At 41.5% G+C, this 13,270-nt stretch overlaps 1 protein-coding gene across 1 annotated transcript; it reads left to right on the top strand.

Moving 5' to 3' along the window:
- LOC114559878 (L-lactate dehydrogenase C chain) lies at positions 1 to 10,695 on the top strand. Its single transcript, XM_028584869.1, has 8 exons — positions 1 to 211; positions 2,273 to 2,409; positions 3,235 to 3,352; positions 3,551 to 3,724; positions 3,810 to 3,983; positions 4,105 to 4,222; positions 8,166 to 8,289; positions 10,353 to 10,695. Exons 2-8 carry the CDS (start codon positions 2,281 to 2,283, stop codon positions 10,518 to 10,520), a joined length of 1,005 nt encoding a protein of 334 aa, XP_028440670.1. The 5' UTR covers positions 1 to 211; positions 2,273 to 2,280; the 3' UTR covers positions 10,521 to 10,695.
- Positions 10,696 to 13,270: the final 2,575 nt, after the last annotated feature.

Genomic DNA, 13,270 nt, shown 5'->3' on the forward strand with positions numbered 1-13,270 from the left:
TGACTGAGGTGACCCTTGGAATGCCAAACTGAGACTTTGTAGGGGATGGAGAGGCTTAGTCAATTAAATCCAGTAGGCTGCAGCCTGACAGCACAACAGGAAGGGGAGCAGGCACACAGTAGGCTACATCAAACCAAGGGTGATTCTTACTGAAGTGTTGGAGAAAGGACAAGGACCTGCACTCAGAGTACCTGGACCCGCAAGACAACAGGTGAACAGCCATGATTTTCTTTGTTATGTGGAAATTTAAAATATCTGCAGGAGGCATGTACTGTAGATTGGATTTTGGTTTTGGTTTGTGGTGTCTTAACTGGAGAAAGTTATGTTGTCTAAAAGTTTCTTTATAAAGTGACAACAGTTGCATTTTTTCAGTGTCCTCTTCCTGTTCTCTGGGCAGAATTTAGGTTTTTGTGCTTTTCAGGCTTCGTAGAATTGCTAATTATCTATTATCTATTTATCTACCATAGAGTAGATCTACATACACTTTTTTCATCACTAGCTGTGACTGCTTCCAGTTTGACTGTTTATCTCCAGGTACTCTCAGACAACCACCATCTGAACCATTAAAAGTCACTTTCTAAAAGAAATCAAGAACAAGAAATTATGTACTAAAGATAAATAGATTATAGCATAGTCATTTAAGAAAAGTATCTTTGTTGTAGGTTGTTTCCTTTAAATGTAGTTTTATCTGGGACCTTGTGGCTCATGAAATAATTACCCAGATAAATGAAAGGGATGTTATCACATGTTAAAACATAATTACACAACGTATTGTCCCTACAGTATAGTGGTCATACTGAAACTGCAGTTTTCAAGGGCTTAATGTGTTGTCTGCCATCTGCACCGTGCACTGTCTGTGTTTAAGTTCAAGGGTGACTTAACTTCCTCAGTCACATACCAACATTCGACAGTTTGCTACACAACAGCTGTCGTGTCTAAAATGTCAAAAAGGCTAATTCTCTGATACTATGGATCCTTGGTCATTCAGGTACCAACCATGTTTTTGCGTAATTAAAAGTCATGAAACCTACTGTCCCCACTGTAACCTTACAGGCTAACCAGCTGTTTAACCGACCGTGTTTACATGCTTTCTCCTCCAATCCAGTTTCACTCACAGCTACTGAATGGACAGTGCACTTTCAATGGGACCTTTATCCTCCTTCAGAGATGGAGGATAAAAGTGAGAGTGATGGCTAATTTTTGCAGATGTCTTGGTTCACAATAACATGTTTAATTTCAATCAGTAATCTCTTGCACATACAACAGTTGGATAGACAATGTTGTGCCTCATGTTTTACAGTATCTATAGTCTGCAGCATAAAGTATTAATAATTCCCACATGTGCAGTGTGCTAAAAATTCAGTGGCAACTAGAACATAATTCTGATTTCTGCATGTTGTTATTTAACAGTGGCAATATTATCACTGTAAAATAATAGAATGTACTATACCACACTTAGCTCAGAGAGAGAATTCAGGTAACATTTGTAAAATAAAAAAGTAATTTGGTATTGTTCTTTAGAGGCATCCTATTAGATGCAAGGTTCTATAGTTCAGGTGCAGCAGATGGAGGCAGCGTTAAGGGATTACAGTAACTCCTTTAACAGTCTGCAGTCAGTCAGTCCAGTTCAGCATCCGATTATAGTGCTCCCTCCTCCATTTGGAGAGAAGGGTGGAGGGAGAGGAGAGGAGCCGGCCCTGAGTCACATGTGCTCTGTGCTACCGCTGCAGCTGACCGGATACCTGCCTCAGCTGTCTGGATTGTACAAACATTGACTGTGGGAGGTGTTGTGGATGCAGGGGGGACACAGCTCTGTGGGAACACACCTTAGGTATCCATTCACTTTGCCATGCTGATTACATGTTGGTATTTATACCTCGCAGCTCGGAGCATCGCCAAACAATGCAAGTATTGCCTCTGTTTTTTTGTGTCTGTCCGCTTGTCATTTCAAGGTGAACTCTGCAGAAAGATAATGTGTGGGACCAAGCTCAGTCAGTGTGTTGTTTTAGGTTTAGGGTTTTTCTTTTCTTTGTAATGGATCTAGATACCATGCTTCCATTAGTGCTGCTGAGATAAATGCCGGGTTTAATTTGTAATCCCTCTCAGAATATAAAATGTGACATCCTAAATGCAGTATTTATTAAGTTTGAGCACGCAGCCTGCTTTCTGGATGCAGGGCTGTTTCCCTCAGTTGTGTCTGTGTTCGTCTGCAGTCAACATGTTTTCTGACCAGGAGCACTCTTCTTTTCCTCCTTTCATTTTTACTCTTTAGCACTGAACATGTCCTCAATGCTGCAAAAGCTGATCACCCCGCTGTTCAGTGGTCCTCCTGAGCCCCCCAGGAATAAAGTGACAGTGGTGGGCGTGGGCCAGGTTGGCATGGCCTGTGCTGTCAGCATCCTGCTCAGGGTAAGAGCCACGCAGGTTTTGCCTCTGCTCAGATTACATTCATGCCTGCTGGTGACACAGGACAGGGTAATACCCAGGATCCTCCCCCGGATTATTACTGATCGCTTGGTGTCTGATCTGACTGTTATCCCTTCACTGTCCTTGTTGAGGTGTGGTGACATAAAAATGTATTTGTCACCAAAAGTCTTGACTTTCTACCTAAACACATGCAATTGGGCATCAATTTTACCTTATTGATTAACTCCAGTGTAAGAAATTGTTACACCCAATATACTGTATGCAAATCAAGTCACTGCTTGCACTGTGGCTAAGGGATATGTAAGCAAGTAATTATATATTTATGATCAGGATTTGATTTGATTTGTTTCCAATGATATGTACATCTTGTTTTATCGGAATTTTCAATTGTAAGCCATACGGTTTTACATTTCATCGAGGCAATCCTGCAGTAAAATTATATTATTTCAGTCATACGTTACGCTCTATATATAATTGAGTATCATCTGTATAAAAGTGTCAAAGCAACATATAATGTGGCCTTGTGGGTGTGAATGAAAACTGTGGTTTAATGACCAATGGTGGAGGCCATTCTAATAATAATAATAATAAATTGAATTTATATAACGCTTTTCATAGACTCAAAGTCGCTTTACAGGGGAGGTAGGTTCTACAACAGTGGGACAGGTATATATTTAGTCCCAAAAACAAACAGCTTGAACTTCTATATTGAGGTTGGACATCCCAACTGCAAAAAACATGTTGATTAGTGAATAAATGTACTGTGAGGGGAACAAGTGTTGCTCTCAACTTCCCTGATGTATGCAGGAGCTGGCTGATGAACTGGCCCTGGTGGATGTGATGGAGGACAAGCTGAAAGGAGAGATGATGGACCTGCAGCATGGCAGCCTCTTCCTCAAAACCCCAAAAATTGTCGCAGACAAAGGCATGTTTATACCTCAGACACTGCAGGGTGCATCTAACTGGCAAGCATTGTGACCAAGCCATTTTTGTCCGTATTGGCATTAAAAATAGCCAAGATTCTTACTAGCTGTGTTGAAATCTCTGCTTATCTAAAGATAAGAAGGTAGGAACCTGAAAGTGAGGACACTTAACCTTAATGACAAATCTACTTCTGTCTCAGACTACTCTGTGACAGCAAACTCCCGCATCGTAGTGGTGACAGCTGGAGTCCGTCAGCAGGAGGGAGAGAGCAGGCTGAACCTCGTCCAGAGAAACGTCAACATCTTTAAACACATCGTCCCTCAGATCGTCAGATACAGCCCCGACTGCACCATTATTGTGGTTTCCAACCCAGGTACTGTCCAACACACATTCATTATGTCTCTCACACAGACATACAGCATGCAACCTCTAATAATGCTTACAACACTTTTCAAAAGTTGATGTGCTGACTTATGTAACCTGGAAACTGAGCGGCCTTCCCCAGCACCGCGTCATCGGCAGCGGCACCAACTTGGACTCGGCACGCTTCCGCTTCCTGATGGCCGAAAAACTGGGAATCCACTCCAGCAGCTTCAACGGCTGGATCCTGGGAGAACATGGAGACACCAGTGGTGAGGATTTGTGGGATTTCTGTCTGAATGTTATTATGTTATTGACAAACAATTGTGCAGACTATGACTGTAATATGTGAAGTGTGTGGACGAAGGTTGAAAGTTTCAACATGTGTTTTAGTGCCTGTGTGGAGTGGAACAAACGTGGCCGGAGTCAACCTGCAGACATTAAACCCGGACATCGGCACTGACTGTGACAATGAGAACTGGATGGAAACACACAAGATGGTGGTGGACAGGTGGGCCGGAGTTCACTTGCTCACATTTCCTTGACTAACAAAATGTTTTTTTAGGTGTGGTGTTTTTTATAAGCCTTGTAGAGTAGGGTCATAACTCAATATTGTTGTTAAACACCTCTCCATGTAATCATATTCATAACTAGATATTTTTGGGTCACTAAATGAATAATATAATTTGAATAAACTCAAATATGTTAAAACCAGGTTGCATTAGACCTTAAATAATCATCATTTTAAATATGTAGGCTATAGTTTTATTTAGAGGTCGACCGATATGGGTTTTCTCTGGCCGATGCCCATGCCGATCTTTAGAAATCAGGGTCAGCCGATGGCCGATAAATGCTGCCGATTAATTTTGGCCGATATTTGGCCGATATGTGCTTGTTTTTAAACCTCTATTTGAAAGATAAAATGTAACACTAATATACACAGAATTTCTCAACAAAAACATTTATTGAACACTTCACCAATCGACACTTGTATAATGTAAAAACATACTGTATATTGTATAAATAATGTATGAAAAATATATTAAATAAACGAAACAGGTAAGAAGAAAATAAACTTTGTCAAATAAACTTTTAAATGAAAAAATAAAGTTTAGTGCACTTAGCAGCATTTAAACTTCTGAGAATACAAATCTGCAAGCTTCACAAAAAGTGACATGTTAATATTAATCTCAACACTACTTAACTCCTGTTGAATCACATCAGACTAGGGCTATCTAAAGTCAATTCTTGTTCACCTTGTTTGTTTGTTAGATCATTGTTCATTTGTTGAAGTGTTGTATCTGTGTTTTGGGGATCCTACTGTTACATGTCCTGTTGCACTCATTAGGATCTTATCTGAGCAGATTTTTGTCATTCAAACAACTCTGAGTTGTAATTTAAAACTAGTCCAGCCAATTTAATAAAAGTAAGGGTTTTATTCGTGCTTGAGTCCATAGATGCAGTTAATGGATACAGGCACGGAGAACTGAAGGCTCTGTTAGCAACGATTAGCTCCGTTAGCGGTTAGCTCCGTTAGCGGATAGCTTCAGTTAGTGGATGAGACTGTCATGGACAAGGGTAACAACCAGACTCTGATAAATGACATTCGGGGAGCTTCCACAGCGGTGTGGCCGCGGTGTTTTGTACAGTTTTATTAGTACAGTTAAACAAGGCGATCAAGGCAAGAACACCAGCAATATGCTAACGGTAGCGTCTGAGCCTGAAGTGACTGTGCGAGACACACAGCGCAAGAATTCACGAGGGGAGGGGCTGGAGGCAGCTGGTCTGAGTGCGCTGTAAAAAATGTCGTCTAATCATGTATTTAACACTAGGCTGCCCGCAGATGCGCCTGCCAATAATCGGCTTGATATACTGGGATATTGGCCGATGCCGATTATGTAAAAAAATGCCAAAAATCGGACGATTTATCGGTCGACCTCTAGTTTTATTATGTAACGTTGGATGTAACATTGGAAGCAGGAAAATTGTACTGGAGTCAAAATAGTTGTGCGAGAGAAAACTCAGATTGGACAGATAGTCTAGCTAGCTGTGTCAATTTACTCTGCAGAGATCTGAGGAGCAGTTAACCATACTCCTCATAAATCCACCGAAGTTTAAAATTCCAACAAAAAAGAAAGCGGAAGGAAACTGAAATCCATGCATCCGGCAGAATTTCCTGCGGCACTGGAGCAATCCCGGAAGTGGAACGCCAAGGATATAGACTACACCTTCTTTTTGCAGTCACTGGGTTACACCAATACATGTACAGTAGATAAACCTGAACACTAAATCAACCCCACAACACTAAAACCCAGGTAACATAAATGGACACCCTAAACATTAATAGAACATCATTAAAACATACTTCGACGAAGACAGGAACCGTTCAGAAAACATCGTCCGTTACAGTATTGTGCACACAACTACCCTAAAGTTAAAGAATACAAACCCGTGTATTCCCTGTATTACCCTACTGAGTTTGTCGCTATGACCACCTTCTCCACCTTTAGCGTTTATTTACGTCTTTTGAATGCACCTCTGAAGCACTGTGGCTGCTCTCTGTGTTCGTCTGTTTGGTTGTCATGGTAATCAAAGGCAGGTTTAGGAAAAGGGGAATGGGTGCTTCGGGAGTGGACTAAAAAAATAATCAGGCTACATAAAATTTATTGATGACAATGTCAATGTAAATTATATTTGTCAACACTGAGCCTGCTACACTTCGAGAGTGACCTCACAGAAAAAGTAAAACCAGAAGAGATAATTGATGCTTACAATGCCAAAAAGAAACCCTGCCGCATATTGCTATTAAGGCAAGACTTGGTTAGTTTTTTAAAGGTCCCATGACATGGTGCTCTTTGGATGCTTTTATATAGGCCTTAGTGGTCCCCTAATACTGTATCTGAAGTCTCTTTCCTGAAATTCAGCCTTGGTGCAGAATAGAGCCAGCACCACAGTGAGCTTTCCTTAGTATGTGCCATTTCTGTGTCTGTAGCTATTGAGGAGGAGAGAGGGGGGGGCAAGGTGGAGGGTGGGGGTGTGGCCTTGACCAACTGCCACTTTGCTTGTTTGAAAGCCATGATGTCTCTCTCTCATGGGTGGGCCAAATTCTCTAGGCGGGCAAAGCAGAGAAGCGAGGAGCAAGATTCCAGATTGGCCCATCTGAGCTTTCATTTTCTCAAAGGCAGAGCAGGATACCCAGGGCTCGGTTTACACCTATCACCATTTCTAGACACTGGGGGACCATAGGCAGGCTGGGGGAACGCATATTAATGTTAAAAAAACTCATAAAGTGAAATTGTCATGCCATGGGACCTTTAAATGACAGTAATGTATTGATATGCCACATGTGGAAAATATAATTATATTTTAATGTATTTTATTGTGTAACCTCTCAGTGAAATATTCATAGGTCGTAGAGCTTTTTATTTTGAAGGGTAACACAGAAGTGTTGAATTCTGACATGTGTTCCCATTGACTATGTAAGATTATTCCATTAGGCTATAGAAGAGAAGAGGTGCACTGGCGTCTCGGTTCGGAAGTTGAAATCCTTTTTTTTTAGATGGCCATTAATACAGTGATCGCTAAACAGCTGTCGGATCAATTTCTTTATTAATTTGGGAGACTCATAAGGTCTTGGTCCCTATAACCGAATGTATGGTCTTATTATTGAATGTAGAGTCGAACAATTAGGAAGTTAATAACGTGGTAAAATTGTTGTGTCTTTTGGGCAAATAGCATATTCACAAGGCCAAATTTCTTCAGTTCTTCAGTTTAAGACGTGCTGATGTTGAAAGACGTGCTCAACATGAAACAGGCTTCTAGCCACTAATAAGGATGTGACTGGGAAATAACGATGCTTATGTTATGTCGTGCAGCTTCTACAGCCTATATGTGGTCAGATAGTAACATTACATGTCTTAGCTGTGAAGCATGTAGCATGTAGAGCATGGATAAAGCTTGTAGTATAGTACTGAAGTTGCAGCAGATGTGATGACATGGTTTGACATTACCAGTACTTTTCTTCTAATAAGCCCTGGTATTTGGTTTCTAAATAGAATGTAATTTGGTATAATATATTATAAATATAGGCATTTCTAGTAACAGCATAATTTAGTTTTATTTCTAATCGTGTTCGTTTTCTGTCTATTAAAGACCAAATACTTTATTGTTTTGGTCTAATTTGATAGAAGGTGAGGCTTATTATATTTTATTTATGTACTAATTACAGGATAATTTAGGCATTTGGCCTTTAATTAGGGTATAACTATTCGTTTTCTGTCTAAGAAAAACAACATTATTTCTAGTTATGGTCTAATTTGATACAAAGTATGGCTTATTACATCTTTTTAATGTACCGGAAAATACCAGTCACCATTAAAATACACTAACTGTAATAAATTCCAACATTAAGCAGTCTGAAAACTGGCCCTTAAGTTGTGTCCTGTGCTTCTCAGTGCCTACGAGGTGATCAAACTGAAGGGTTACACCAACTGGGCCATCGGTCTGAGTGTAGCTGACCTGACAGAAAGCCTCATCAGGAACATGAACAGGATTCATCCTGTTTCCACCATGGTGAAGGTAAAAGCTGCTCACACACAGATTTTGTTTTCACATACGTTTAAGACTGAACCTGAAGCAAGCTGTGTCTTTAAGTTACGGATACAAACTGTACCTTTGCCTGCAAAAAACTATGTTGCTATGTAGCATAGTCTAAATCTGTTGCACTAAAGTACACTTCATGTTACTTATTTTTGCATAAATATTTGTTTTTTGATTTATTGCAATTAGAACTTTGATTTCTAAAGTTTCATTTGTAAGGCGAAATCTGAAACAGATTATAATTGAAGTTGATTGAAATCCAATTTTGAAAGTGATTACATTCCTTTACTTACTTTCTGAAATCATATTGAGCTCTCATTGACAAACCAGTGGAATTTGGTTTTCAGTGCAACAAGGCTCAGTTCACAGAGTCAGCAGCATTGACAGACATCAATATAATATATATATATTTTGTTCATCGGCTGTCACATTTGCGAGAAAAAAAAAACTATTCAATTAATATTCAAGCCTTAAATTGTGGCTTGCAATTTAAACTTGTTGGTTCAGCCTTTTCAAATTTGAGCATAAGAGTTCACATTGCGTGGAAGTCTGGAACAGTGCCAAAGGAGTGGCAGACTGGGGTGGTGGTTCCCCTTTTTAAAAAGGGGGACCAGAGGGTGTGTGCCAATTACAGGGGTATCACACTTCTCAGCCTCCCTGGTAAAGTCTACTCCAAGGTGCTGGAAAGGAGGGTTCAGCTGATAGTCGAACCTCGGGTTGAGGAGGAACAATGCGGATTCCGTCCTGGTCGTGGAACAACGGACCAGCTCTTCACTCTCGCAAGGATCCTGGAGGGAGCCTGGGAGTATGTCCAACCGGTCTACATGTGTTTTGTGGATTTGGAGAAGGCGTATGACCGGGTCCCCCGGGAGATACTGTGGGAGGTGCTGCGGGAGTATGGGGTGAGGGGGTCTCTACTCAGGGCCATCCAATCTCTGTACGACCAAAGTGAGAGCTGTGTCCGGGTTCTCGGCAGTAAGTCGGACTCGTTTCAGGTGAGGGTTGGCCTCCGCCAGGGCTGCGCTTTGTCACCAATCCTGTTTGTAATATTTATGGACAGGATATTGAGGCGTAGTCGGGGCGGGGAGGGGTTGCAGTTCGGAGGGCTGGGGATCTCATCGCTGCTCTTTGCAGATGATGTGGTCCTGATGGCATCATCGGCCTGTGACCATCAGCATTCACTGGATCGGTTCGCAGCCGAGTGTGAAGCGGTTGGGATGAGGATCAGCACCTCTAAATCGGAGGCCATGGTTCTCAGCAGGAAACCGATGGAATGCCTTCTCCAGGTAGGGAATAAGTCCTTAACCCAAGTGAAGGAGTTCAAATACCTTGGGGTTTTGTTCGCGAGTGAGGGGACAATGGAGCGAGAGATTGGTCGGAGAATCGGCGCAGCGGGTGCGGTATTACATTCAATCTATCGCACCGTTGTGACGAAAAGAGAGCTGAGCCAGAAGGCAAAGCTCTCGATCTACCGGTCAGTTTTCGTTCCTTCCCTCACCTATGGTCATGAAGGCTGGGTCATGACCGAAAGAACGAGATCCAGGGTACAAGCGGCCGAAATGGGTTTCCTCAGGAGGGTGGCTGGCGTCTCCCTTAGAGATAGGTGAGAAGTCATCCGTGAGGAGCTCGGAGTAGAGCCGCTGCTCCTTTGCGTCGAAAGGAGCCAGTTGAGGTGGTTCGGGCATCTGGTAAGGATGCCCCGTTGGCGCCTCCCTAGGTAGGTGTTCCAGGCACGTCCAGCTGGGAGGAGGCCTCGGGGAAGACCCAGGACTAGGTGGAGAGATTATATCTCCATCCTGGCCTGGGAACGCCTCGGGATCCCCCAGTCGGAGCTGGTTAATGTTGCTCGGGAAAGGGAAGTTTGGGGTCCCCTGCTGGAGCTGCTCCCCCCGCGACCCGACACCGGATAAGCGGACGAAGATGGATGGATGGATGGATGGAGTTCACATTTTTGCATTTTATATTGTCTCTGCTTTCATTGTTTCTGTCTTTGAGATGTACCATCTCATACAGACAGTGAGGTTGTTGTTCATTGTGTGCAGGGCATGTATGGGATCAGTGAGGAGGTGTATCTGAGTCTGCCCTGCGTGCTGAACAGCGGAGGTGTGGCCAGTGTGATCAACATGACCCTGACAGATGACGAGGTGGCCCAACTACAAGCCAGTGCCAACACGCTGTGGGACATCCAGAAGGACCTGCAGGACGTCTAACTGAACACATGGGGGTGATGTAGATGTACCCTCCTGATGTATTATCACTCTGCAATCTCTAAACCCCACACAGCTCCACCCTCCATACCTTCAACACACTGCCCTCTGTAGATTCACAGGCGTATGGGAGTTTAATCCCGTCAGATTTAGCTGTAGGTGTCAGTTTGTGACTTCAACTGAGTGAAATGCTGCTCTGACTCATTTGTCCTCGGCTGTGTTGCAGTGTGGGACCGTGTGTCATTTGTTTTGCTGTGTAATAAAGCTGTTGTTGCTTGAACAGGAAGTGCATGTGTTCAGTTATTCAGTACTAAAGAGAACATCTACAGGTGTACAGAGACAGGTGCACTGGAAGTTTTATCTAAAAAGGTTCAAATTGGAAATGAAACAAATCCTAAAACTATGGATGCTCCTGAGGGGATTTTACAGGTACTTGATGTTTTTTTGGGATGTATTATCACAGACAGACATTCTATGAGTCATTCATTTGTGTCAGTGGATGAACTCCTGATAAAAGCTTTAACTCAAGTATTTTTTTAATTAGATGAGGCCTTTAATGAGTCTATTCTAAGAATGTGTATTCTCTAACAAGAATGAGCAGTACATTTGGACAATATGTCGTCCTGCTAACAAGGTGACAAAAAGCTTCAATGTCCTTTTACAGAAATACAGTGAAGGGGAGATCGAGAATAAAGCTGTGAGCAGGTACAGTACAAACATTTCTCCAGTAATATATAAAAATATCTCTGTCCACTCCTTATCTATGTCTTTTAAGGATGGGCATAGCAAAAACATGCATGCAGGGGAATGCTGACATTGATTACAAGTAGGAGAAACATTGGTATAGATATCCTGGCATTGGTTTAATAGGTATGGGGCATGATGGTTGGATGGTATGAGGGCATTACAACAAATAATTTGATATTTCAGACCACCCTCACACAGAAAACGACCATATAGGTCGATTGTGCAAGCAGTTCATAATGACCCATATTTATGTTTGTTGTTAGGTGGGGAACTCTTGTGGCCATAGTAATTATTGTGGGAACAAATTAGGAAATGATGTGACAAAGTATAAGAACACCAATATCCGATAAGGAGGCAGGTTGGGGTGGTGGATGGGTCAAACAAACACAGGTATTTCACCCAGGAGACCGGGGGTTTGTGTCCCGTGTGAAGCCATAAGTCAACGGCCACTTTTTAAAATGAACCGACTTTTACGGCCCTTAGTCCGTGATGCAGTTACCCCCATATTTTAGTAGTTTGAAGTGACTCATTTACAGCCAGTCCCTGATGATTTTCTAACCCTAGGTTTTTTTGTTGCCTAAACTTAACTAGTTCTGTTTCATAATGTTACAAGTTTAAAACGGCGGCCATTAAGTTAAATAGTTATGTTGTTTTGGGAGTCATTGGAAATCAACCTATTCTGTCGTTTAGATATGAGGATGTGTTAGATATTTCCTTTCCTAAAGCTCTTCCAGAAGGAAATTGTTGCTTTTACAGCAAACTTGTGCATTTACAAATGTACTTTAAATCTGATTTATGTCAGGAGTAAAACTCAGCTGATGAACTTTGTTTGACTCAGTCACGGCTGGTTCAGGCTGCCATTTCCAATAAAACTCATCGGGCCACCTCTCTCAGACAGTGTGATGATTAATGAGTGTTTAGCATGGTGTTAATCCCTGTGTGGTGTGAACAACTTAATTGCTGCCCCAAGCTGACAGACTTTTTTATTTTTATTTGTTCTTCATCGATAGCAAGTTGTGCAGCTGTAAAAGGAAACCTCTCCATGTTGAACACACAGCTCACTGACAAGGCAAGGGAAATTTATTTATTTAGCATGTTTGATTACAAGTAAACTCAACCAGTGATAAGTAACACGTATAAGAAAACATAATAAATCCAAGAATATGCAACAATAAGGCAAAATTGTCTTCACAAATAGTTCCAATTCATCACTTGTACGTCTGGGTAATTATCTGGATTGCCTCCACCTGAGGAAGAAAATAGATTTAAAAAGATGATGGTGATGTGTTGGTGATAACTTTCAGGGGTTTTACCTTCTTCCACAGCTTTCTGCAGGAGCTCCAGAAGAATGGAAGACAAAGACAATCCAGGTCCATCACTGCTCTGGTTGTGAGTCACTGCAGAGACGCAGGGCAAAGACATTTAAAAAGGAAATTACATTACATTGTGTGAGATAAAGTCCTCGAATCAAACTGATTTGTCTGTTTTTTTATTCGTGCATGACATCTAACAAAGAATTCTTCATAAAGTGATTATTACGTTAGTGTAATTAATGCTTAATGAATCATTTAGGGATACTAGATCAGTAACATTATAACCCATTAACAAGAAATAAATCATTAATATTTAAATGGATTATGGTCCAGATGGTCTGCAGATAAAACACCAGCCACAGAGAATTTTCAAAACCTTAAAACCCAGTAGTTGTTCTCAATAATGGCTTGTATCTAATTTAAAAAAGCATTAGTAAATACTGTATTAACCATGAATAAAGTCGTTAGTTGCAACTTGTAAACCCTTTATAAAGAGTCACCTATTAGAAAGTAGAACAAGCTTTTAAGAGCCAAAAAATAATATTACACCACTACATAACTATTTTTTATTTATAAGCTGCAGGGCATCACATACTACACACCTATATGTAAAGTGTCCACTTCCTCTCTTCCTGTGCGCTGCAACACTGAGCGCTGTCCTTCTGAAAAAACATCAACATTCAACACTGTTTT

This window comes from Perca flavescens, chromosome 8, assembly GCF_004354835.1.
Source record: "Perca flavescens isolate YP-PL-M2 chromosome 8, PFLA_1.0, whole genome shotgun sequence".
In the NCBI taxonomy this organism is placed as follows: domain Eukaryota; kingdom Metazoa; phylum Chordata; class Actinopteri; order Perciformes; family Percidae; genus Perca; species Perca flavescens.